This window comes from Xyrauchen texanus, chromosome 12, assembly GCF_025860055.1.
Source record: "Xyrauchen texanus isolate HMW12.3.18 chromosome 12, RBS_HiC_50CHRs, whole genome shotgun sequence".
Taxonomy (NCBI): domain Eukaryota; kingdom Metazoa; phylum Chordata; class Actinopteri; order Cypriniformes; family Catostomidae; genus Xyrauchen; species Xyrauchen texanus.
Genome location: NC_068287.1, coordinates 26,972,911 through 27,000,876, shown reverse-complemented (window position 1 = coordinate 27,000,876; position 27,966 = coordinate 26,972,911). Strand labels below are relative to the sequence as shown.

Here is a 27,966-nt window from a genome sequence, read left to right as displayed (position 1 = left end):
GTGTAATGTGTGGGCGGAGCTTAAAAGTTGCGTCTTCACTGATGTACTCCTGGAATCAAGTTGATGGCGAACTAGACTCTCCATGGAGCTCATCTGAAGAATAATTTAGCCCTAATAAAACCGAAATGAAGAAAACTGCTAAAGAGAAAGGAGGAGGATGTGGAGCAGAGGTAGATGGCAACAGAAAATCCGAAAAAGATCAGGTTTGTTTGAAACATTATTACTGTATGGTTATTTAGCTATTAAAAAAAATCGCCACGTCCCTTCTTTTCTTAAAAAAATGCAAAAAACAAACAAACAAAACTGGGTTACAGTGAGGCACTTAAAAAGAAAGTGAACAGTTAACGTTAAAAATACTCAATTTTTCAAAAGCAGATACAGTGAGTAGTATATCTGAGGGATGGTCCACCTCTCCGCTAGGGTCTGAGTTGCTGGGATACCAATAAAGTGTCAGGGACACTACAAAATAGGAATCATATGTTTTGGTACAATGATAGAATAAGATTTAGAATTTCCACAACATCATGTAAGGTGGCAGTTAACTTTCTATGGCTACACATGTGCAAAGTGTTTGGTAAGGGTATCTCTTAAAATTTCAGTAATAAGCCCCAAGATAGACAAAGTCAATTGTCCTCAGTAGACATAGAGAGGACATTAAATATCCTTAACATCTCCTGGCACATCTTAATATGTAATTAAATAAACACTGCCCTTCACTGCATACCAGAGAGAGAAAGAGAATGCCAATTTTTTTTTTAGTGTCACAAATTTATACATTAAGACATTTAAGACATTAAGTTGCAGAAATGTGAAAATGTCATATCTTTTAATGTCTGTTGTTCATTATAATATATAGCAATTTCGTAACTCTCAAAATTTAAGCAATGCAAAAGGTCATTAATTAGGCCTATATGAAATTGAATTGTGAAACAGAGTGCATAATTGTATGAAATACTACATTAAATGTACAAAACATTCTTGTCAAATGAAAGAAACAATGAATGAAAATGAGGATGGACGATATGATAATCTCAATGAGAAGTTGTGAAAATATAGAGAAAATACAGAGCTATAGTATTTTTATTAATACTGAATCATTCATTATCAGCTACTCTGAAGTCTTAATGTGTTATAGGTAATATAAGAAATATAGTTTGTTTATATTTTAAACTTTTGAAAAGAAGTCTGAATGCCTAGTTCATGTAATTTTAACAACTAAAGACAAGAAACCAAAGGTGGAACAAAAGCTTACTAAAGTGGTTACAATTGCATAAATAATGTTATAAGATTAATGTTTTTAATATAAAATTATGAATACATAAATAAAGAGTTTGAAATAATACTTTTAAATATGAAACTATAAATTATTATATACATGCTCTATCATGACAACAAACAAGTTTAAAGGGATGTTAACCCATAAATGAAATTCTCTCATAATTTGCTCACTTTCATGCTATCTCAGCTGTGTGTGACTATTTGCTGCTGAACATAAACAAAGATTTATAGAAGAATATCCCAGCTCTGTACGTCCATACAATGCAAGTGAATCTGACTAGAAATTTAAAAGTCCAAAAAGCATATAAGACAGCATAAATGTAATCAACACATTTCCAGTGGTTTGATATATGTCTTCTGAAGCGATGTAATAAATTTGGGTGAGAAATAGGTCCATATTTCAATCCTTTTTTTACTATATATCAGAATGTGAAAGAGAGTGAAAATGGAGATTTATAGTAAAAAGAATACTTGTATATGGATCTGTTTCTCATCCACACATATCATATTGGTTCTGAAGATATGGATTTAACCACTGGAGTCGTATGGGTTAAAGTTATGTTTCCTTTATGTGATTTTTGGAGCTTGAAAGTTCTGGGTCACCATTCACTTGCATTATATGGTCCTACAGAGTGGAAATATTCTGCTAAAAATATCTGTCTGTGTTCTGCAGAAAAAAATAAATACATACACCTCTGGAATGGCATACGGGTGTGTATTTGATGAGTGAATTTTAATTTTTGGTTGAGCTATCCCTTCAAGTCTGCTCTGATGTTGCTTATAATTTACACTGAACCAAAGCAGCATTAGAACTGAGGTGGGTTAGAGCTGGCATAATTCATGGCTTTAATCCAGCATTGCACCATTATTTGTTATTTGCCATAAACATCTGTGCTTGCGTTATCTCTTAGATGTTCCATTATCTCTACACAACATCTGGATTCTAAGATAATAAAACATTTTGTGTTTATGTTTGTGACAAAAATCGTTATCCGAGGCTGCTTGCTGTATTACAAAGTTATGATGCTTGCCATGGTCATTATTTTGAAATATTCAGTGCCTTTGATTTGTTTTCATAAAATTGTATTATTACACATCAGTTTTATGTTTCATTCTATATGCCAAGAGCTAGTGATGGGTAGTAACGGATTACATATAATCTGGATTACATTATCAGATTACAAAAATCAAGTACTTATTTATATTTAATTGTATTCGAAAACATTTTAATAAAGCAACGGCAGTGAACTGTTAATAATGTATTGATTATTTAATCTTCATCATATTTTTACCCCGAAGCGCAATATTCTCACATATGAACATTTTGAACATGTGCTCCTTTTATGTTGCAACAGTAAGATATGCACCTCAGATAAGGAATAGGTTATGGATTATTACTAAGTAGTAAGGGTTAAATGTAAGTGTGTCAGAGATTTGATCTGTTAGCTTTGACCTAACATTGTCCTTGCTGTTTATTTCAGGTTCATTACTGTTTGTTCAAGTAATGTTTCTATTTATGCACTTAAAATGAACTAGATATGTAAAGAAAAAAAGAATTCTTACTACCCCACCAACGGTGTGCAGCTCACACACTGAACTTAACTGCTTCAAATTTTCTAATGGATGCCATCTCTAAGGGTCCTGCCCGTAGGGTACACAATAGTTCAAATGCAAAATGTGCAGCAATATGGAATAAAGCCCATAAGTTTACTGTTGCTACTGAAGCAGTGGAGTTCACTGCATGAAACTTGTCATAGAACTACTAATTGTTCCTTGTGTGACTCGGTGGAACTGCTGTTTTAAAATATTCTGCTCTTTTGAATATTCTTGCTGTTCAAATGATAATATTTTGCACCTCAGCCTTGGAATAGGCAAGGGACTATCAGTATGCAGTAAGGGTTAAAGGTGTTTCAGTGTTCTTAGGTGAAAGCTTTGACCCTGGCAAAGTCATTGCAGTTGATTTTATGGTCATTTTATATTGATTTAATGGCCATTCATATCTGTAATGCTGCTATTGTTTTATGCACTTAAAATTGGCCATGCATTTCATTTATGTAGTGTTTAATGCACTTTAAAAAAATCACAAGGAGTTCTTTTTGCGAGGCTCTTTTTGTTACTAATAAAGAATGGAATACATTTTCTTCCTCTATGTAATTTTATGTTAAAAATATTATCCTACTCAAATGCATGAGACATAAAATAAAACAGAATTAGGTTGAAAGTAATCAAATGTAATCCAAAAGTAATTGGATTAGATTACCCCCAAAAATTTGATTACGTTACTGATTGCAATTTTTTGTCATGTAATTTGTAATCAGTTTACAATTCACAAATAATCCGCCCAGCACTGCCAAGAACCAAACTTTGGATTGCATTTCATACAATCCAACATTTCTTTGGGAAATCTTTTGTTATTCAAGCCTGGTTTAGCTTTTCTCCTTGGCCGCAGACAGTGAAATAAAATAAACCAAACCTGCATTTGAAGTTGTCTTATTGTGTGACTCTTCTGTTCCAGAGCTGGATCCCAAAAATGATTAAAAAGAGAATGTGTACAACCTTTGTGGAGGACTCCTCCAGGTACAACATACATTTTCTCTTGGATTCAGATTTACTAGCGGATCAACCATTTGAAACAAACATTTAGCTGCTTGTAATCTGCTTTTATATATTTTTCTAGTTTTACACTAGTCTAACATATATAACTGGATAGATATTGCTCTTTGTATGTGCTTGTGTAATTAAAAACTTGCCCACAAGCCAGCATGAAACAGTGTTCAACTGAGCGTGTTCTTTTTTTATAATTACATTTTTTTTTATTGATTCCAAAGTAAATAAAGAAAAGGAAAACACATATACATAGAATCCAGAACCACCCTGCCCTGACCCCCAACAAATATCCCTGTGGTCACACATGAGTATACACACACACACACAAAACCAAACAAAACAAACGAACAAAAAAAAAATATATATAATAATCACACACATTTATACGTCCACCTCTCTACATTAAGGGATACATTAAAGCACCAACTATATGATTTATTTTTCTCAGAATGTGGCAACACCTCTAAACTAGCAGTTTTAATGGGGGCCCCGCCCAAGAAGGAAAGCGCTGCAAAAAACGCTTGAGGGGTAGCATATCAAGTTGTTCTGTTGTCACTTGTCAGCACTCTCAGACCTATACATGGTAGAGGTCCACCGGATTGGGTCAGTTTTCAAGCAGGACTTATACTTCGGGTTTGTAATTTATGAAAAAATATACAGGCCTTCCAAACTTGTTTCGTCCACACGCTCTCTCTCACAGGTACGTGCGAATGGATGAGTTAGGGGTAGTTTATACCGAACAAGTTTTTTGCCCGCGTCTGCTCTGTTTTTCCATTGTGTCCTATGTAGACCCGTGCTGGACGAACGTCCATGCCCGCTGCACTGCGTCTCACTGTTTCTTCAGTGTCTCACAGGACCGACACATTTTTAGATACAGTATCAAAAGTTAAAAAGAACTTAAGGTCTCAAAAACACATGTCGAGACTCCTGTATTCCATTTAATTCGTTGCGCTGCATCTAGATTGTGTTTTTAGCGCATGTGTCATAAAGTCTCAACGTTCTGAACAAGTGCAGGTTGCAAAGAGGTGACTGTTACAATGTTTAACATTCATCCAGATTGTTCTGCACCAAGCAAAGTTTCAGCGCTTTCAGCAATGTTTTTTTTCCTTCTGCTCTAGTGTGCTGAGGGGCCACCGTGCCTTGTATGTCTACTGTTACAATACTGCAACAAATGTTGCCAAGGATACTTACGTAAAATACAGCATTTTGCAACATGTTGAACAATACACTGCAGCGTCAGAATATAAGGTCCTGGTGAAAGTAAATGAAGTAATACAGAAATATATTACTATTGTATACAACAAATCATCAAAGTAATAATAATAATACTGTATCAAATAATAATGACAAACTGGACAATGATAAATTATTGCTGGCTTATAATAATACAAAATAAAATCTGAATTCCAAAATGTTAGTGAGTGTAGTAGGTTTTACACACCCTGTTCATAAAGAAAGAGTGTATTGTAAAAAATATATGCAGGTAAATATGTTTTTTTTTAATTATAATTATCACTGTATTGTGGAATACTGGAAAACATGCATAAATTAACTTTAACTAGATTTTTATTTCATTAAACATTTTGAATGTACTTGGTACAACGGCTGATAGGATGAATTTAAAATTAATTTTACATTATTTTTTAATCCAATGTTTTTTTAATTGGTGCCTCGGGTTGATCGGTTTCTTGAGGCCTCAGAAATCGTAAACCCACCCCTGCAATTGAGCAATCCACAACAGATGAAATGAGGGACTTGGTTATAAAAAATAATTAATATTTAATCTGTTTGAAACATTTGAATTGTAGATGTTTATTTATCAATATAATGAATCCCCTGAGCCAACACTAAAGAAAAGATGTCCACCCCATATTTTCTAAAATTTTTCAGCTTCCTGTGGGGAAAGATCATATTTCTTATGTTCAAGAAAAGAAATAACCTTCCTTCGTTTTATGAGGTGCCCCAACCCATTCACATTCCACGTGGAGAGAGACAATACTTTATATTAACATTTCACATTTTGATGTATGAGAAATAATAGATTGTGTCAAAAATAAAATTATAAAGACAACATTCCAGCATTGGTGCAACAATCAACATTGAACATCCCCCAGAAAAAAAAGAAAAAAAACAGAAAAATGAAAATGTACGCATTAACCCCACTCATGACGGCACCAACCAGCGTCCATCCCTCTAAACTCAAACAGTCCATGTACGCCTACGAGAGACCCCGCAAGAACTTTGCCGTCGAAGTGCTCAAGTCCGATGCTTCTATACAAATTTTGTGATACAGTACTATGCAACAGAAAATAATCTATAAAACACCAACCAATAGCTGAAATAAGCACAACAAACGTGCAGATTCATCGACATAACTGTTGTTCTGTTGTAACTGTAAAGGTCTGTTCCTCCACAAAACAAGCTCCAGCCACTAGCGGAACCAGCACAAAAAAATATATTTTTTTACAGTTTCCTCGGGCAGTCAAATGATTGTTCAGAGAGCTGGCCCATTAGGCTGTTACATGAGTGTAACAAATGCCCTAATCACTCAAATGATTTGCAAGAAATATTCCACAAAACAACCACCATCCAATAGGCATAAGCATAAAGAATGTGCAGATTCATCCACAGACTGTCCTAAAGGAGTGTTATTCCACAAAACAAACTCCAGCCGCTAGGCGGAACCAACACAAAAAGAAACAAAAAAGGCACTCTGTTTCCTCGGACAGTCAAGTGAATGTCCAGTGAGTCAGGCCCACTCAGCTGCATCGAGAGCAACACACAATGACCTACTCATTCCATTGACTTTATAAAGGACATCACTTGCTGTGGGCAGGCAAATATTTTGGGGCCATCCTTAGTATCTATTCTCAATTTGGGAGGGAACATCAGTGCAAAAGCGACCTTCTATTGATGTAAGAGTTTCTTGCATTCCATGAATCGATCACATTTCTCTCTTGTCAAATTCGAAAAGTCTAGGAACAAGAAAATTCTGTGGTTGTTCCAAGAAAGCCTTCCTTTACTCCTCGCCTCACATAACACTAGATCTTTATCGGATGATCTCAGAAATTTTGACCGAATTTATTGGGCATGTCTCACTCCACGGATCTCAGAGCCGGAACTCTATGAGATCACACGTTTTCCAGCTTATGGCCTGTTATGTCGAGCAGACGTGAGAAGAGCTTATCTAGGAATTTTACCATATCTTGGCCTTCTTCGTCCTCAGGAATTCGAACAATTCGGACGTTGTGTCCCTACCCCGCAGTGCCATTTAAAGGTGCAAAAAATGCAGTTTAGAAATCACCCTTGCACACTTATAAGTATAATCGTTTATATATTTTAATTCTAAAGACTGTTACCTGACATGCAAATGGAAGTCTGCCCAGCAATCTCTATTAAATAATTTTTTTAAAAGTCCTTATCCAGTAATCATGAATGACTGGTCATGGTAACTTATTGGTCAAAATATGTGGGAATCCTGTACATTATACTATAAGTGTGTTGTTGTACCTGCCTATGTTCTGTTTATGTTCCTCTCTTTTCAAACTCTCTTTTTCTTTTCCTGTGAGTTTCTACTTTGGCTTAAATTATGGCAACACTTGTGAAATAAAATAAAAAATAAAGAATTTAGTTATAATTGTGTTATAAATGTATAAATCATGTTGTTTTCTCTTTCTTTGGTAGTAATGGGGCTTTGTGTCAGTGTGGTGGAGCCAGAGAACTTCACGTCAGCACAGATGCATGCGATGGTGTAGTAGGCCAGTGGGACAGTGCACAACACACCTCTGAATACCCTACTGATGCCTTCGGAGAGCTGGAGTTTGCTGGAGCTGGACGAAGACACAGTCCAGTGGGTACCCTATACACTGTATAAAAGCTAGTTTCAAGTTAAAACCACACACTCCCACTCCCCTTTTAAAAAGTGTAACATTCAAGAGGGCGCCAACGTAGTTTGAGGGCATTGAAAGCCATGTCAATTTAAAAACCAAGCAGGAATAGAGCAAATTGGATTTCTGAAAGATCAAAGCCTCTCTGACATTCTCATTGGTCAACATTTACTTATGTCAGATTGTGTTACAGCAAAAGTTTCAATTTCTGAGCTTTAATATCGCAATCCCTTGTGTTCTCCCTCTATGTCTGTGCAATGCACCATTCACATTGAAATCAGTGGATTCAAAGTGTTCTCTTAGAGGACAATATGCTCTTGCCAGCATAGGATATTGTAAATATAAATCTTGTTCTAGTGTATAGGCACCCTTATTCCAACCTAGAATGTGAACTACATCTTGCAAAACTTCATCTGACAATATAACTATGATTATTTTTAAGAAGAGAACACAATGTTCTACAATACATGATATATCTCTATGTTTTCTCTGTCATTTGCACTTTTCATGCATTCATTTCCACCTATCTTTGTTCACTCAGTTCTCATAGAGTTTAAAAATCTTGAGATTTAGTGTCATGATTGGTTATATTGTGCTTATTGGAGACAGTGTTGTACTACCTCAGGCAGATCCATTGCTCAGTCTCTTGGTGACAAAATATGTATGCTTTGAACAATTCTGCTCTAGTATGTCAAGATAAATGGCATGCTTGTTTATTTTTTTGTTTTTGTTTTTTGCCACCCATCTATTTCAGAAGAGTGAATTTTCATATATTTTTGTCTCTCAAAGTTTCTTCGTCTGTCACCTAATACACCTCTTGACAAAGTGTACTCGCTGATGACAAATCAATGGGGCCTGCCAGTACCCAATCTGGTGGTGTCAGTGATTGGAGGAGAGGGAAAGGACAAAGTGAAGACCTGGGTACGAGACGTGATCAGACAGGGCCTTGTCCGAGCTGCACAGAGCACAGGTAACTCCTGACCTCGTGCTTTTGTATTCTTTGCTCAGTTTTGCCTCAATAATGTAAAGCACTTGCAAAACTATATACTCTAGCCTGCCCTAGCATATGTTGTGTTTTGGATGCTGATCCCTTGCTTGAGATGATTACTGGTGTCGCCATCAGGCTTCTTAACTAGCTTAAACAGCAAAACTTCCTGGGTCAACCAGTCTCAACAGAAAGACCATGCTGATCATCCTGCTTCACCAGCTAAGCTTTGCTGGTAAACAAGCTAGACTCACACAAAACCAGTTCTAACCAGTATACAGTAGACCAGCATGGAAATTCATGTTGGTCTAAGATTGTCTTATCAGAAGGGTTACATGTGTACTGCTAACTTTTCAGAATGGTTAAAAACCATCTTATGTGCCCAGTAATTATTGACTAGGCAGATATCTATGTCTTAGAGTAAGAGTTAGACAAGGAATACTAGTCTTACGAACCCTTGTGCATCCTTGTGGACATTTTTGGCTTTTTCAGTTTTGTTTTTTTGATAACTTTGTCTGTGTTAATGCTAACTGCATAAAATTTTCCACAGGTGTGAATTTTTATTGGAATTTTAATATTTCACCCTATTTCCTTTAAAAAAATATTTTTTGCACTAGTTACACAAAATACTCCCTCTTAGCGTTGTTTTGGACAAAAATGGCCCCATTGAAACCCATTAAAACTGCGATTTTTAATCCCAGTGCCATTTAACTATAAAATTATGCAATCTTGTTTAACATGCTTTCATTATGTTGGCAAGGCTTCAAAATTTACATTTTAAATATTTTTTACCAGATCGTGCCATTTTTTCAGGTTTGGCATATCATCAGCTTTTGTTGTTGTTTTCTGCTGTTTTTGGCTTATGCATATTATAGAGCCAATTAGATACATTATGAATATATAATTGTGTGAGTGTGTTGGTATGGATTTCAGAGTGTGGTTTGTATGTGTCTGAGGCTCTAATAATAAAAATAAAAAAAATTCTGTTTAGCATTTATTAAATTGAAAATAATTATAATTATTATATTTTTATAAAAAACAACAGTGGCATTATGTAAACAAACCGGCGTTTAAAGTGTTAAAATTCTGAAAATAAATGAATGTTTGGTAATTATGATTAGAACTGATGCTGGTTAAAATATAAGTCAGTGAAAGTAGAAAAAAATATTATTCTATAATATTTTTATGACACTTTTTGACATGGCCATTTTTGTCCATTATGGACCTGAGTGGTAGCTTTTTTTAAATCTGATACTGCATAAAAAATATGAAAGCATCAAAATGAATGTTGTTGTTAATCATTGACATATCCGAGGCTCTAATAATCAAAGAAAAAAAATTCTGCTTAGCATCTATTAAATTGAAAATAATTACTATTTTTCATTTTTTCCTAAAAAAACAACAGTGGCATTATGTAAACAAACCAGCGTTTAAAGGGTTAAAATTCTAAAAATGAATGAATGTTTGGTCATTATGATTAGAGCTGATGCTGGTTAAAAAAATTATGTCAGTGAAAGTGGAAAAAAATATAAATCTATAATATTTTTATGACAGTTTTTGGACATGGACATTTTTGTCCATAATGAACCTATGTGTAACTTTTTTTAATTGATGCACAAGGGTTAAAAGTGGCATTCCCTGTATTTGTAGCATTGCTTTTTGGAAAAGGTTTAGTCTTTCTTTTAAATCCTATATGTCTTGGCAACTGTGATTCTCACTCTCTTTCCCATCTTTCTGTTTTCCAGGGGCTTGGATCATGACAGCAGGTCTCAGAGAGGGGGTCGGCTGTTGTGTAGGTGAGGCAGTAAGGGACCATTGTGAAAGTGCATCTTTTTCTGAGAAAGTTATAGCGGTGGGTGTTGCGCCCTGGGGCTTGATTCACCAACATCAACAACTTGTAAATCCACAGGTACTTTTGAATCCATTGAAAATAACAGTTCATTATCTCAGAGCTGCATACTTCATGCTGAAACTGAGAAAAATAGCTTTACATTTTTTGATTGTCCAGTCAAATGTGGATTGTAATTTTAAATCACAGAAAATGTTGTACTTTGAATGCTCTATCAAAGCTTTCTGTCCATTTGTCTTTACAAGGGTAGTTTCCCAGCACACTACGATGTGCAGAACATGCCCCATGATGCTTGTTGCTTGGACAAAAACCACCAGGCCTTCCTTTTAGTGGATGATGGAAGTGTAGGCCACAGAGGGTGTGAAACAATGTTCAGAGCCAACCTGGAGGAATTCATATCCCATCAGTGCATTAGCCCTGTTGGTGAGAGAGAGAAGATGGTTCAACTGGAAAACACTGATAAAATAATTTTACAAAGTCTTCTTCTTTTTAATATTAAGTGTTTTGTTTCATATTTTAAGTGTCACATGAAAACATAGAAAAATAAAAAATGCATTGAACAGATGTTCTTAGAGACACAGAGGGACAATGAAGACACACATACAAGACACGGTTCCTTCACTTAGCTTTAGTCACTGCATGGCATGTGTGTTCCTACAGTAACATTTTGATAAAATGTAGTTATGCAAAGTGCAAACAAATTATATACTGTGAGAAACATCCCTTGACACCTATGCACATTTGCTCCATTGAATTCTTCTTTTGACCATTGCAAATGGAGCATGACAGCAAATTCCCAAATCAGGAACTGATCACAGATATGTCCATCTGGAACATGAGTGTGTCATTATGATAAAAGTACAGTATTTTGTCTCTTGAAGTAAATACCTGCAGCATGGTATCATAGGGCATGTCATAGAAGGACTACGTTGCTCTCTAGTGGAGCAGACAGAGAATTCAGTTCTAAATCAAATGGAAACTGAAGACTGGTGTCTTTTTGATATTGCTCAAATTTATAAACCTATCTTGGTTCTTTCTTTAACAGGGATGGGAGGAATTGATATTCCTGTTGTGTGCATGCTGATTGCAGGAGATGCTGCCATGCTAGAGGTCATTACACCAATTTATGCCGTACCTTTCGAAATTACGGACAAATCTACTCATGTAAAGTGTCTAGAGATCTAAATGCAGTGCTGGGTAGAAATGGATTTGACGTAATCTGGGTTATGTAATCAGATTACAAAAATCAAGTACTTGTAATCAGATTAAATTACATTTTAATATACTACTAATCAGACTACAGTTACATTTTCATAGATTGTATGATTATATATAAACAAGGCAACAGCAGTAAATTGTTAATAATTTATTGATAATTTTCATATCAATATCATCATATTCTTACCCTGAAGCGCAATAGTCTCTTTTTCTCTATTTATGTTACAACAGTAAGATATACACCTCAGCTTTGGAAATAGGTGATGGACTATCAGTATGCAGTAAGGGTTAAAAGTGTTTTAGTGGTCATTAATGTTCGTAATGCTGCTATTGTTTTATGAACTTAAAATTAACATGATGTCTCAGTGTTTTGATTAATAATCTTTGGCCATGCACTGTCATTGCTGTTAGATTTAATGTTTTAACATTCATGCCATGTTTAATGCACTTTTGAAATGTCATAAGGAACTCTTTTTGTGAGGCTCTTTTTGTTAGTAATAAAGAATGTAGAATCACTCTTATTCGTATTTTTGAAATATTCTTAATTAAGATTCTAGCATCATGTGTCATTATTTCTTTCTCTCTCTTGCTGCAGCGAGTGGATTTATCTCTACAGAATTCCACTCCATTGTTGGTGCTGGCCGGGTCGGGCCCAGCAGCAGACCTGATAGCAGGAATCCTGAGGGACCTCAATACATTTCTGGCCTCTCCAATGATTCCCACTTTTCCATCTGCCACTGAGGAAGACAGGGAAAGGACCAGTGCTGAGCTTAGAGACCAAGTGAGAGAGAAAATCAAGAAACAGTTTCCTTGTGAGATTCAATTGGAGAAACTTGTGGATCAGGTGAGCATAAACCACAACCAGGAAAGAGTTTGGTTAAGGAGTGTACAGTTTGTTGGACCATGGTATTTTATTAACTTTGTTAATGTTTTCACACAGACACTCAGTATATATCAAAACAAAGAATGGATCACTGTGTTTCATGGAGACCAGGACAGTCAAGATGATTTTGACACAACCCTTCTTAAAGCTCTTGTAAGAGGTGTGTTAACTTCACCTGCTCAAGAATTTACCTTTGAAAATATATTGAAATATATAGAAACATATTGTAACAAGGTTAAAATGGGAAAGGAGGAGGTGGGAACTGCTGAACCATCAAAATAATGGTTTAATGAAAACTTAAACAAAAAGACACAGAACACAATCGCACACACTGCAGCTGCGTGTGACTCTCTCTCTTTCCTGAACTGCCACATTCTGCTGCACTTATCCTTCTTCTCGGCTGATTAGCCTGACTGTAGTCATGGCCTGGCCCGGCCCAGCCCTCCTCCTCATCACAATCCATAACCCCCCTCCCTCTTCCAGGCTGCACTTTTGGCAGGCTTTTCACCGCCCCTCTAGGGCTGAGGAGGGGGACAAGGGGAGGGAAAAACAAAAAAAAAAGAGGAGAGGGAAAGGGCAAAGTGGAGCGACAGGGAGGGAGAGAGAGAGAGGAGATAGAGGAATAACTTGGTTTGCCTGTGCCCAGATACGCTGTCGCCCGGCCCTCAGCCACTCCCCAACCTCTGGCGGATAACAGCTCGCTCCTCCCGCAGTGGACGGTAGTGGGTCCTCCGGCCCCGGGCAGACAGTCAGGCTCCTCCCCCTCTATTCTTTTTTTTCTATGAGGGGGGAAACGGCAGAGTGCCTCAGATACTCGGCGGCCGGCAGTGACATCTCCATCCCCGAGCCAACGGGTCCTCGGTAGTCTGGTTGTCTGGTAGTGAAGAGGACTCCACGACAGCGCATCCCTTCTCCTTCCCAGGCTTCGGCACCAATGTGATAAGTTTCAAATGGGAAAGGAGGAGGTGGAAACCGGCTGAACTGTCAAAATAATAGTTTAATCAAAACTTAAACAAAAAGACACAGAACACAAATGCACACACTGCAGCTGTGTGTGAGTCTCTCTCACCCGAACTGCTGCATTCCGCTGTACTTATCCCTCTTCTTGGCTGATTAGCCCGATTGCTCTCCTCCTCATCACACATATGTACATGTGGTTTTGTGTGTGTGTGTGTGTGTGTGTGTGTGTGTGTGTGTGTGTGTGTATTTTCAGCTGCTAAGCAAAATTCGAATGATGCTAGTGAGTACATTGAGAAGCTAAAGTTGGCAGTGGCGTGGAATAAAGTGGACTTCGCCAAGAGTGAACTCTTCAACGGCAACATCAACTGGAAGGTAGGATTAGCAGTGTCCCACACTGAAAAAAGTGGTAACCTGCAATTGTTACCGTAAGGCAGGATTTCTTTCTGACCTTACCCCTAAATGAGTTTTGTTAACCTAATGTAGTCAGGTTGATTCAGATAGTTCATTAAGATGTAATGTTGTAACCTAGGTAAGGTAACCTAAAATAAGTGTTTAGGTCCACACTGTTAAAACTTCACAGTAGACTGTATGTGATTTAGTTTTTATTTCTATTTTTTTTTTATTTGTTCTTTATATTTAGTTTAGTTTTGTCAGTTTTTACTCTATGATTATTGATTTTAGTATGTTCAGTGTTTTCTAGTTTCAGTTTATTTTTATTTATTATATTAGTTTTAGCATATACGGGGCAGTAAAACTTAATTGATATCACTGCAGCCAACTACCACCTAACTGTCTATCTGACATTAGGTCAGCAATGTGTAGGCCCTGAGGAGGACTGCTGGGGCTGATGCATTTAGGGTTTTAACACTACTAATTCTTCTGTTCTCTTTTTTAGTACAAGGACCTGGAGATGGCAATAAGTGATGCTCTGCTGAATGACAAACCCCAATTTGTTCGTCTCTTTGTGGACAATGGCCTGAATATTCTGGACTATTTGACATACTGTCATTTAGAAAGACTGTACATCTATCTGTGTGACTGCCGCACAGTCTACTCAGTCCTCGAGAAAAAGCTGCAAGAGCGAGCCAGCTTAGCTGTCTCTCAGACACCCTTCAACTTACATGCCAATTTTGATTTTACACCACAGATCACCTTATATGAGGTACTGAATAATAAACTTAATTTATTTAACAAAGAACTATTTTTTTAACAGCATTTATTTAATCTTAGTAAATGTTAACTTATAAATGTACTATTGTTGTTAGCTCGTTTATGTTAGTTCATAATGCATTAACTAAATTTAACATATACGGTAGGTGTCACGGATGTTATGGGAATTAATGGGAGATGTGTGTCAACCCTTTTACTACAAACTTCTTGATCTTGATCAGGGAGTAAACTTAAGGCAAGCAATGAAGGTACAAAACAGTAATTTTTTCAGAGCTCAGTGGCTTTTGGATTGGTGAATTGATTTGATATCTAATACATTTGATAATAATACAGATAATAAAGCTGAAATCAAAGCAAAAGCTCCTGTGCCATTCTTTCAGCATGTGAATACGTTGCTGCTAGGTAAGAGTCCTTACCAGCAGCAGCATTGTGCATCTCCATGGGTGAATCTTTTCATTTGGGCTGTCCTGCAGAATCGTCGAGAAATGGCCATCTACTTCTGGGAAATGGTAAAGCCATCATCTGTTCTCATCAAACAATATAACTTTAAACATAACATTTCCCATTGTGATAACTAAGTGTATATTGTAAGAATGTTTAGATAATCTTCCCTTAATGTGATTACTCTCTCTCTCTCTCTCTCTCTCTCTCTCTCTCTCAATGTGAGGCGGGGGAGTCAGTGCTAAGTGCTCTTGCAGGGTGTAAGATATTAAGAGAGCTCTCCAAGTTGGAGACGGAGACTGAGACCAAACACTCCATGAAAGAGCTGGCTCAGACCTTTGAGAATCTGGCACATGGTGGGTGTGAACTGAATCAAGTTAAAGAAAATAGGTAGATAGGGCTGTTCCTCCATCTTACAACTACAATGCCCCCAAAACCACAATTAAAATTGTTTAGTGTTTGGTAAACAAGTGAACAACAACAATAAAACAGGAAGATATTATTATATATTACCTTTTAAGGTTTTGTTTTATAATTGTTTAAATCTGAAATTTTTATTAAATTTTTCCTCTTGAACCCCACTTTTGGGGCACGTAAAAGGTAAACATGTGTTTAGTGAACTTTTTATCTTTTTTTCTTCAAGGGAATAACAATAGCAGTTCAATAGCTTTTTATAGCCTTAAGGTGTATGCCTATAAAGCATCTATACTTGTGTGGTTACTCTGTCAAGACACCTGTGTAAGCTTGAGGACCTCATTCATACCCTAAAAATGACCATGATACCAGATAGTTAAAGTAATTGAAAAAATGGCTTGGAAAAGTAATGATAGTTCTGAGAAGAGCTTTAGCATCATTTGTTTGCAGATACTACTTAGCTAAGAATGTAATAAATTGTATACATTTTAAGTGTGCCCTATTTGTCCACAAATGTCCAAATACTTTTTTTGGGCCTCTGTACTTGTGTGAAGTATGTCTTTACTTGTGCTGTGTGATAATCGGTAATTAAACCTGTAACTGATGATGAAATGTGCTTTGACAGTATTTGAATAAAACTTTACATGGGTAATGTATTTTCTCTTATCACTTTAATTCTAGATGTGTTCAGTGAGTGTTACCAGAGTGATGAGAGCCGCTCTTACAAGCTTCTCATCAGACAGTCATCTGTATGGGGAGGGGCCACCTGTCTGCAGATGGCTACAGCAGCGGATGCCCGCCTCTTTTTCAGCCATGATGGAGTGCAGGTTAGAAGTGGTTATGGTCCTCAGTATGTGTTACATCTGTTTGGATATTCAAGGAATGGCTCACCCAAAAATTAGAATTATGCCATCACTCATCCCCCCTGTTGTTTCAAACCTGTTTGACGTTCTTTCTAATGCAAAAGACAATAGGAGGAATTTCCCAATACTTCTTTTCAATTCAATGCCAGTGGATACGACTTTTAAGATTCAAAAAGGCCACAAAAGTATTGTAAAATTAGTCCATTGACTATAGAAGGCCTACAGTAAGTTTCGAGAACTTGCGAGAACTCTCATGACAGAATTAAGATTTTTGGGAGAACTACTACTTGAAGTATCTTAGTTAATGCCAGTATCATAATTGCTCATCCCTTCCTTGGCCAGATGTTACTGACAGAGATTTGGTGGGGGGACATGGACAGCAACACAGAGGTGTGGAAATTGGTTCTCTCGTTTTTCCTGCCTCCCTTCATCTTTTCCAACCTCATCAGTTTCAGGTCAGTGGTTCATAATGTTTCACCCAGCTTGCTTCAAAGTTCAGTTTTCTCTTCGTTGAATACTTAAAAGTTTTAATGTAGAATCTTTGCCCTTCAATTTCATAGAGAGCTGGAGGAGAATGAAATGCCAGAGGGTAAAGAATTTGATGAAGGAGGGTTGGCTGAATTTATAAACAAGTAAATCATGGCTTTTCAGCAGTAAAAACTATTTTCATTATATTAAAGAAGATATGAATAAAATAAAGATTGTCATACATGTGCTTAACAGGGAAGAAGACATGGAGGAATATAGTGCTTTAAAGGGAAACCCTGAAGGTGTGTGTCAGTGGCATGCTTCTGAAATCCTGTTAAACTATGAACCACTGTGGGTAGTTTACATCTTTATTTCCTATATAGCAGGGCCAAATGCTGATACCCAGAAACAACCTTTTATATTCCATCGATGGCGGCAGTTCTGGTTTGCACCAGTCACTTCATTTCTAGGCAATGTGTTGATGTACTTCCTCTTCCTCTTCCTGTTTGCTTACGTCCTATTGGTCGATTTCAAGCCTCCACCTCCAAACGGACCCGCCCCTTCGGAGCTTGTGTTGTATTTCTGGGTTTTTACTCTGGTCTGTGAAGAGATTCGACAGGTATGAAAGTTCTCAGTTGTGTTTACACATATAGTGGTGCCAAAAATGTTGGACTCTACAAATGTATGAATTTCATTTCATTAGATACAAAAAAAAATTATGCTAGAACTTTTCTAAGAACTAACTCCACGTTCCTTAGTCATTTTTGCAATTACTTTTAAAACAACTTTTGAGTGGATTTTTGAAGTTCACAAAGGTTTCTTAGAAGAATAACCACAGGCGCAGTTGATTACATTAACTATGGACATTTACATACACTTAGGTTGAAGTCATTAAAACTCATTTTTTAACCACTCCACGTATTTAATATCAGCAATCTATAGTTGTTTAGGACATCTGCTTTGTGTATGACATGAGTAATTTATCCAACAATTGTTTCCAGAGAGATTGTTTCACTTTTAATTGACTATATAACAATTCCAGTCGGTCAGAAGTTTACATACACTAAGTTATCTGTGCCTTTAAGCAGCTTGGAAAATTCCAGAAAATTATGTCAAGCCTTTAGGCAATAAGCTCCTGATAGGAGGTGTACAGATTTGGTGGTGTACATGTGGATGTATTTTAAGGCCTACCTTCAAACTCGGTGCCTCTTTGCTTGACATCATGGGAAAATAAAAAAAAAACCTGCCAAGACCTCAGAAAACAATTGTGGACCTCCACAAGTCTGGTTCATCCTTGGGAGCAATTTCCAAATGCCTGAAGGTACCACGTTCATCTGTACAAACAATAGTATGCAAGTATAAACACCATGGGCCCATGCAGCCATCATACCGCTCAGAAAGGTGACGCATTCTGTCTCCTAGAGATTAACGTATTTGGTGCGAAAAGAGCAAATCAATCCCAGAACAAAAGCAAAGATGCTGGAGGAAACTGGTAGACAATTATTTATATCCACAGTAAAAGGAGTTCTATATCGACATAACCGGAAAGGTTGCTCAACAAGGAAGAAGCCACTGCTCCAAAACCGCCATAAAAAAGCCAGACTATTGTTTGCAAGTGCACATGGGGACAAAGATCTTACTTATTGGAGAAATGTCCTTTGGTCTGATGATACAAAAATGTAACTGTTTGGCCATAACCATCGTTATGTTTGGAGGAAAAAGGGTGAAGCTTGCAAGCTGAAGAACACCATCCCAACCGTGAAGCATGAAGGTGGCAGTATCATGTTGTGGGGTGCTTTGCTGCAGGAGGGACTTCACAAATGTGCACTTCACAAAATAGATGGCATTATGAGGTAGGAAATGTATGTGATATACTGAAGCAACATCTCAAGACATCTACCAGGTAGTTAAAGCTTGGTCGCAAATGGGTCTTCCAAATGGACAATGACCCCAAGCATACCTCCAAAGTTGTGGCAAAATGGTTTAAGGACAACAAAGTCAAAGTATTGGCGTGGCCTTCACAAAGTCAAATTTGTGGGCAGAACTGAAAAAGTGTGTGCGAGCAAGGAGGCCTACAAACCTGACTCTGTTACACCAGTTCTGTTTGGAGGAATGGGCCAAAAATCGAGCAACTTATTGTGAAAAGCTTGTGGAAGGCAACCCAAAACGTTTGACCCAAAATAAAAAATTTAAAGTCAATGCTACCAAATACTAACAAAGTGTACGTAAACTTCTGACCCACTGGGAATGGGATGAAAGAAATTAAAGCTGAAATAAATAATTCTCTCTACTATTATTCTGACATTTCACGTTCTTAAAATAAAGTAGTGATCCTAACTGACCTAAGGGAGGTAATGTTTTCTACGATTATATATCAGGAATTGGGAAAATCTGACTCTAAATATATTTGGCTAAGGTGTATATAAACTTCTAATTTCAACCGTATCCTGATGTACACACAATCGCTGAATTTAGAACACCTTCTCAGACTTTCTACAGAGAATCTACCACTGTACTTCAGAGAATGAAGTTGTACATCCAAGATATCTGGAACAAGTTTGACCTTACTGCCATCCTACTCTTCATTCTGGGGCTTGTCTTCAGGTGTGTTTTCATTTAGTGAAATCTGCCCTGGAAATGTCTGTTTGTTTGTGTATTTGACTGTATTTTTTAGTGCATGTGTGTTTGTGTTACAGAATGTTTCCTTGGTCATATAATTTTGGTCGTGCAGTAATGTGTGTAGACTATATGGTCTTCACTCTCAGACTTATTCACATATTTGCTGTTCACAAACAACTCGGTCCCAAAATCATCATGGTTGGCAAAATGGTGAGAATGAAGTGCAAAGTCTTTTATTCTGAACTTTTCCTAAAATCTACAATGTGCATATAATTATACTCAAGTATTGTCATTTATTCCACAGGTGAAAGATGTGTTTTTCTTTCTGTTCTTCCTGGGGGTGTGGCTAATGGCATATGGAGTGGCAAATCAGGCACTGATATACCACTACGATTCCCGTCCTGGTTGGATCATTCGGCGAGTGTTCTATGAACCTTACATGAGCATATATGGGGAGATGCCACAGGATGAACTAGATGGTGTGTATGCCTGTGTGTTTGTACGTATGTGTGTTTTCATGGATTAAATTGGAATTTTGGAGGTGGGGAAACTCTAAAATCTGGAAGCAATTCTGGTAACTTAAGCAAGCTATAAACCCCTCAGTCATCCCCAAAAGTATAATAATTATTACAAATGTTGAATATAAAATATATAAGCATATATTTGCTAGAAAATAACCAAAACAGAATAAATTAAATGATCAATTAAAAATGAAATACACACATATTGTGTAATATGTTTGTTGCCCTCACCCGAGGGATACCATTCAACAATGAGATCCCGTTGATGCTTTGTAAGCTCTTTGTGGCCTATAGCTCTTATAGTAGCATGCAATCAAGGAGATGTCATAAAACTCCTACAAGAACAGCTGAGATTTATTTGGAGTTAATCAGAGTCACTTCAGGTGAAGTCAGATATACACTATTTCACATGAGCTTGATGATTTGTTGATTCTGAACACAGCCACATACCCAATTATAAAAGGGTGTGCACACTTGTGTAGTTAAGTTATTCAAAGTTGTATATTCAGAATGTATAAACTGGATCAAACAAAACGTAACTGGAGAATATACAAAATGGAATAGATGGCAAAGAAACTGCCAATCATATATATATATATATATATATATATATATATATATATATATATATATATATATATATATATATATATATATTGGATGTAAAAAGTATACACACCCCTGTTAAAACAGCAGGTTTTTGTGATGTAAAAAAAAATAAACAAAGATAAGTCATTTGACTTTTGGCATTTTTAATGTTAAAATTACAACCTAAGCGATGCCACTGAAAACCAAATTGACACATTTCAGAGAAAAAAAAAAAAAAAAAAAAACAACTTTGAATAACTTAACTACTAAGGTGTACACAAGTGTAGTACACTTTTTATAATTGGGTATGTGGCTGTGTTCAGAATCAACAAATCATCAAGCTCATGTGAAGTAGTGTACACCTGTCTTCACCTGAAGTTACTCTGATTAACTCCAAATAAATCTCAGCTGTTCTTGTAGGTGTTTTATGACATCTTCTTGATTGCATGCTACTATAAGAGCTATAGGCCAGAAAGAGCTTACAAAGCATCAATGGGATCTCATTGTTGAATGGTATCCCTCGGGTGAGGGCAACAAAAACATTTCCAAGGCATTAGATATACAATGGAAAACAGTGAAGACAGTCATCAACAAGTGGCGAAAGTATGGCACAACAGTGACATTATCAAGAACAGGACTTCCCTCCAAAGTTGATGAGAAGACAAAGAGAAAACTGGTCAGGGAGGTTGTCAAGAGGCCTACAGCAACATTAAAGGAGCTACAAATCTTTCTGGCAAATACTGGTTGCTCTATCTCCCGTATTCTTCATCTGTTTGGGCTATGGGGCAGGGTGGCAAGACCAAGCCTTTTTTTGCCCAAAAAATGTATAAAACATCCAAGCCCAGCAAAAACCTATATCCGGTCTCCTAAAACCATGTGGAAAAATGTATTATGGTCTGATGAGACCAAGATTTAACCTTTTGCCCAAAATTATAAAAGGTTTATTTGGTGCAAAAACAACACAGCACATCAGCAAAAGAACACCATACCCACGGTGAAGCATGGTGGTGGCAGCATCATGCTTTGGGGTTGCTTTTATTCAGCTGGAACTAGGGCTTTAGCGAAGGTGGAGGGAATCACCAATAGGTCCAAATACGTCAATTTTGGCACAGAACATTCTGCCGTCTGCTAGAAATCTGAAAATTAAGAGATTTTTCACCTTTCAACATGATAATGATCCAAAACACAAATCCAAATCAACAAAAGAATGGCTTCAGCAAAACAAGTACAATGTTTTAGAATGACCCAGACCTGAATCCTATAGAAAATATGTGGGGGGGACCTGAAGAGAGTCGTACACAGGAGATGCCCTTTTAATTTGACAGATCTGGAATGTTTTTGCAAAGATGAGTGGGAAAATATTCCCATGTCAAGATGTGCCAAGCTAATAGACTCTTATTCAAACTGACTGAGTGATGTAATAAAATCAAAGGGTACTTCAACTAAGTATTATTTCAGGGATGTGCACACTTATGCAATTAGGTTATTCAAAGGTTTTTTTGTTTTTTCTCTGAAATGTGTCACTTTGGTTTTCAGCGGCATTGGACAGGTTGTAATTTTTACATTAAAGGTGCAAAAATTCTGATATGATTTATCTTTTTACATCACTAAAACCTGCTGTTTTAACAGGGGTGTGTAGACTTTTTATATCCACTGTATGTATGTGTACATATTGGTTTAAGTTAATACATTTCTTCAATGTAACATATCTACTAGTTGCAATGCTTAAGCATTAAACACCTTTTTGATCTAATAAGGAAAATGATGTTTTCTTAGTGAGTTTGTCAACTATGTTTCGGACAAACTGAATGCCATTACAGACACTGATTATATGCTACACTTCCATGGACACTCACCATTATGTGTTCAAAATAAAAATGATTTTTTTGGGGGGATACACCATTTTTTTAGTTGCAGGGGGTGTTTGGTTTGGAACACATTATATGCATTATAGTACTTGTGTGTGGCACACTCTGAGCTTTATTCTTACTCTACTGTTCCATCAGATCCCCAAAAACTTTAGAAGAATTCAATTTTAGCACATTTTATTTACTCTGTAAATAAAGTTTTTTTTTCCATCCAGCTCTGAAGCGAGAAGAGAAAGACTGTACAGACAACATCACTCGTATCAATGATGGAGCAGAGCCCTGCCCACAATCTGAAGCTAATTGGCTGGTCCTTATCCTGCTGTCTGTCCACATGCTGGTCACCAATATTCTGTTGGTTAACTTGCTTATTGCAATGTTCAGGTAAATACTAAACAAATCTGTACCACGAACACTGAACTAATACCGAAGGGTTTCCAGGTTGCTCTTAAAACCATCGGCTAATATGGACATTGCGCCTCATTTATGAAACACGAGCTGAACAAAATTCTTTGTTACATATATTAATTGGGGGAAGAAAAAACAATTAACTTTGCTCAAAAAGATGCATTTATGAGTAATGACGCAGAAAGCCGAACTCGGCAAAATGAACTTTCTTAAATTAAAGATTTGTGGTACGCCATAAAACCACTCCTACATAAACTGAGAATTTCAATTCAGTGCACCTAATGCCAAAAAAAAATTCATCAAAACTTTGACTCGAGAAACTCATCTCAAGTCATTATAGTCCTAAATTTTCTTAATATAACAATGAATGATGGTTGAAAACTCTATTGCTCTATCTCTTGCTTGTTACAAAACAAACAGGATTAGGGTGTGACATCTTAGTGATGCATTAACCAGCAAGAACATTAATGAAGCATCTATAATAATGTGAAGAGGTCTGACAATAAGGAGGGAACGAAGATGCAGAGCTCTTCAGAAGTAAGGGTTCTTTTAATAGCCACAGCAATATTTTACAAAACTGTATGTCTCCATGAACAAAACAAAACTTTTCTGCATAACATAAATCTCTCTTATTATTTGTCTACGCCAACACTGGATTGACACTTTGTTCTCTCTCCCATCTGGAGGTTCTGTGGCCGTTTTTATGCCACTCTCCCCATGCTCACTGAAATTAGAGACATGTGTTAGACATAATTTGGCTTAGGTGCAAGCGCCCTTACCGCTTTCTCCCCCAGACGGGCGCTTGACCACGCCCCCGCTGCCACAAATAATAAAAGCAATTTTCTTAATTATAACAAATATGAATGCAACAAGTAATCATTTATCAGTAATTTAACATTCCCACGCATCCAAAAGATGGTACTCATTTATTTTGGCACTTGAGTAAAAAAGCATGTGAAACATTGAAGTATTTTATATTTGATGTTGTTATGTGTCTACAGTTACACATTCAATAAGGTCCAGGAGCACAGTGATGTGTACTGGAAGTTCCAGCGTTATAACCTGATCGTGGAGTATCACTCACGGCCCTGCCTTGCCCCACCCTTAATCATCATCTCTCACTTACATATTTTCATCAAGAGGGTCATCTGGAGAGTTCCTTCTGTTAAGATCCAACACTTTAGTATGTTCTCCTTCTAGTTCTTTAAGAAACATGATTCATTCTTATTTTACATTCATATATTATTTATATCCCATTTGTGAAGATTGTCTTTAACTCTTGGTATTTCTGTCACTAGTGTTGAACCTGAAAGGCAAAGAGGCCCATTTGCTGAATACATGGGAGTCCATGCTGAAAGAGAACCTGCTTTCCGCGCAAGCCAAAAAACAAAGAGAGAGTGACACAGAACGACTCAAACATACCTCCACAAAGTCAGTAACTCTAACTTCCCTTCTCTATTCTCAAATCCTCAATTACCAACTTAAAAACCCCATGAAATTAATAAAAACAAAAAGCTTTTTTCATCCAAGCGAGTTTGCTTTGAGGCTCAGTGGTTAGCACTGTCACCTCACAGCAAGAAGGTCCTGGGTTTGAGTCCCGGCTCAACTAGGGCCTTTCTGTGTGGAGTTAGCATGCTCTCCCTGCATTTGTGTGGGTTTCCCCCACAAGTCCACAAACATGCAGGTTAAATTAATTGGAGACTCTAAATTGCCCGTATGTGTGTGAGAGTCCCCCAGCCCCTGGGGGTTGTGTCAGGAAGGGCATCCAGTTTAAAACTTATCAAATCAAAAATATTCAAATCAAAAAGCCAAATCAAAAAAAAAATATATATATATGTGCACTATCATGAAGCGTACCCTGCACCTACCCGAGACAAACGCTAGGAAAGAGAGAGAGAGTTTCTTTAAAAAAAAAAAACAGACCAAAATGTTGATAACATTTTTGTCCAATCAAATGTTCCTCCAACTTACCTGCAAATAGGAAATCATGGTTCTTCGTGGCTGAGAGATATTTCTATGTATGTTTATATGTGTAGGATGGACAAAATATTGAATCAGGTGGCCGATCATGATTGCAGTTTGAGAAAGCTGGAGTCAGAGGTTAGTAGAAGCTGTGTGCCCCTGTTTACCTGTGCCCATCAAAAACAGTGATGTGCTTTTAAATTACATAATGCCAGAGTGTGATCACATCTGTTTGTTGCCTTTGTGACAGTATTGGTCTTGCCTTATTTAAGCAGCAACTGTTGTATTTGCTTGCTCAGCTTAGACCAAGGAGTATCTGCTTTGAATATCTGCCAAGCTGTCAGAAACACAATGTGATTATTGAACCTTAAGTTTTTGACTGATACTCTCTATGGCTGTTTATTATATGGTTGTTACTCAGGTGAAGTACTGCTCTACTGCCCTCTCCTGGATAGTGCAGAGTGGCCTAATTAAGGAGACTAGTGCACCTCCTCCTTCCAAAGGTGTCATGTTCACTTCCTCTTTCTCCCATTGTAGGTTCTGTTTCCCAGGTTCCCACTAGTAACATTGTTTAAGACATTTGGTCTGGTGGTAATAATGATGCTAAGTTAGACTATAAATATACATTTATTACTTGTGACAATTTACCAGTATTTCATTATTATTGGAGACATCGATAACTCACAAAGTTTCTGTCTAAGAAAAGAGTCCTTGATATTTTAGCTAATCCTTAATTTGTACAGCTGTGCTCAAAAGAACATACCTGTTGTAGATTCTGTAAAAAGTTTAGCATTTTTAGAAAATAATGGTTTTATTTAGTAATGGCTGAAGAAGCTGCATAACATATATTTAAGCATTCCCTCTTTTATAAAAATGATTACCATTAAATTGCAAGCATTTGATTTTGTTTTTGTGCAAGTTACAGTTGAAGAAACAATAACGTTATGACTGTAACCATGGTTCCTTGAAATGAGGGAATTAATGCTGTGTCATAGCTGACGGAGCGTTCATTTCCTCATTTCAGTGTACCATGGTTAAAGTTGTAACCTTATCATTACCTGTCAATTCAGTCACAATGCTGCGTCATAGCTGAAGCTATGGGGAATGTATACCATCACACCGTGCTACTGTTTCACATGTGTAACGATGCCTACTAGACAATGGGTAGTGAAAAGCATCAACAGAGTCTCCTCTTTGATCGCAATGAGAAGGGAGACATAGAATGATGAATGGATATACATGGCGATGATGCTAACAGTTCGAGTAGTGCAGTCATCGCAAGATGAACTAATCACTATCATTAACCCCATATTATCAGCTATGATGCAGCATTCTGACTGAATTGATAGGGAACTAAAATCCTAGTGATGCACAGTTAACATGCAGATACAGATAAATTACAGTATTCTTAACAGTTTACAATAAGGTTTCATTTGTTAACATTAGTTAACATGAACTAACAGTGAACAATACTGTTACAGCATTTCTTAATCTTAATTGATGTCAATCAAAATATATACTAACATATATGTAAACATTAGTTAATGTACTATGAACTAACATGAACGAACAATTAGCATTTGTATTTTTATTTACTAACATTAACAAAGATTAATAAATGCTGTAAAAAATATTTTGTTTGTTGTTAACTAACAAGTGGAACCTTATTGTAAAGTGTTACCAAATCATTAAAAATATTTATAAATTTAAATGTGAATATATCTCTCTTCACCCACCACTTGACTGTGTGTCATAGTATTTTGTAAGGAAAAGTCTTTCTGTATTATGTGTTGTTAACTTTGCAATCTCTTTTGACTCTTTCAGGTGTATCCTATAGAAGATCCACTAGTCGCAGGAGAAAATAACACTAATAACTGATAATGTGTAATAACATATCATTTCACATCCTTAAAAATTCTGGCTGAGGGATAGAAATGACTTTGCATTCTTTATTATTTCTGTTTTTGTGACCAAGGCCAGGTCATTCTTTGTATGCTGTGCCTTTTTGAAATCTCAGTAAATCATTTTTAAACATTGGATCAGGAGCAGGATTTATCTTTATTCAGAAAACAACATTGGTTGAGCTTAAGCATCTGAGTTCTGCAGCCTTACAATTATAACTGAGGCTTTCTTTACTTTTAAAAGGGTTTCTTGCAACTGTGCCGTGGATTCTATCAGTGTAATATCACTATTATGTTTTCCCCAAGGACTCTTATTTTTTAAAAGACTCTTAGTTTGAAGTCTCCCTGTTCATTGCCCTAATTGTATCCCAGGCATTCCTCCTCTCCTTGTTATCCCATATGTATATATATATATATATATATATACACTCTTTGCTCCCTGATTGGTTATTGTTTGTATGTGGAGTTTGTTTACATTTGTTGAGCTGTATCTTTATCTGTTTTTATTAAAGTGCTGCATCTGGATCCTTTCTCTCTCTCTCTCTCTCTCTCTCTCTCTCTCTCTCTCTCTCTCTCTCTCTCTCTCTCCTCATCACTACACAACCCCTGACAATCAGTTAATGTGTTATCAGTTAAATGAAAGAGGGATATGGCATAACAGGGTAGAAATAACAACAACATTTTTGGGTGTTTATTTATTTTGTCAGTTGTATAAATTCTCTTGCTTCACTTGCATATGAAGGACTCACTGAAATAAAGAACTGCATTATAAGGTATTCCTCTCAGCTATATGCATACAACAGATTGGAAGTCTAAAGGTTACATTACCTGCAGATCTGTAATACTGTGACAAAAGTCTTGAACTGTTATTCAGTACCTTTTAACATATTTTTTAAGTTTTGACATCCAAAATTTGACAATGACAGGGTAGCATGTGTACAAGTGGGACAAAAATATGACAAGATTTAAGGTTGCGTGATCTAGTTTGGCGATCCCCACATGTGAAAACCCATCAACAATGAAAAAGAAAACACCAGAGGGGGCCCTTTGAGATAATTATCCCCGGGGCCTTTGCAAGT

General features: G+C 36.8%; 1 protein-coding gene across 1 annotated transcript; it reads left to right on the top strand.

Moving 5' to 3' along the window:
• The first annotated feature begins 55 nt into the window (after positions 1-55).
• LOC127652872 (transient receptor potential cation channel subfamily M member 4-like) lies at positions 56-27,475 on the top strand. The gene is made up of 28 exons (XM_052139291.1): positions 56-203; positions 3,794-3,855; positions 7,570-7,735; positions 8,562-8,742; positions 10,503-10,666; positions 10,852-11,029; positions 11,652-11,716; positions 12,420-12,668; positions 12,765-12,867; positions 13,921-14,039; positions 14,563-14,829; positions 14,984-15,085; positions 15,218-15,346; positions 15,505-15,634; positions 16,374-16,519; positions 16,898-17,010; positions 17,116-17,187; positions 17,279-17,325; positions 17,407-17,642; positions 19,512-19,627; positions 19,720-19,852; positions 19,947-20,121; positions 22,835-23,000; positions 24,026-24,207; positions 24,323-24,455; positions 25,061-25,124; positions 25,408-25,489; positions 26,811-27,475. Exons 1-28 carry the CDS (start codon positions 126-128, stop codon positions 26,849-26,851), a joined length of 3,699 nt encoding a protein of 1,232 aa, XP_051995251.1. The 5' UTR covers positions 56-125; the 3' UTR covers positions 26,852-27,475.
• The last annotated feature ends 491 nt before the right edge of the window (positions 27,476-27,966 follow it).

Excerpts from the sequence above, each read along its gene's own strand:
- LOC127652872 (XM_052139291.1), top strand. The coding sequence starts at position 126 with ATGAAGAAAACTGCTAAAGAGAAAGGAGGAGGATGTGGAGCAGAGGTA. Across the intron at positions 3,856-7,569 it reads TTTGTGGAGGACTCCTCCAG|TAATGGGGCTTTGTGTCAGT; the intron begins GTACAACATACA and ends TTTCTTTGGTAG. Across the intron at positions 17,188-17,278 it reads TTGGCTGAATTTATAAACAA|GGAAGAAGACATGGAGGAAT; the intron begins GTAAATCATGGC and ends TGTGCTTAACAG.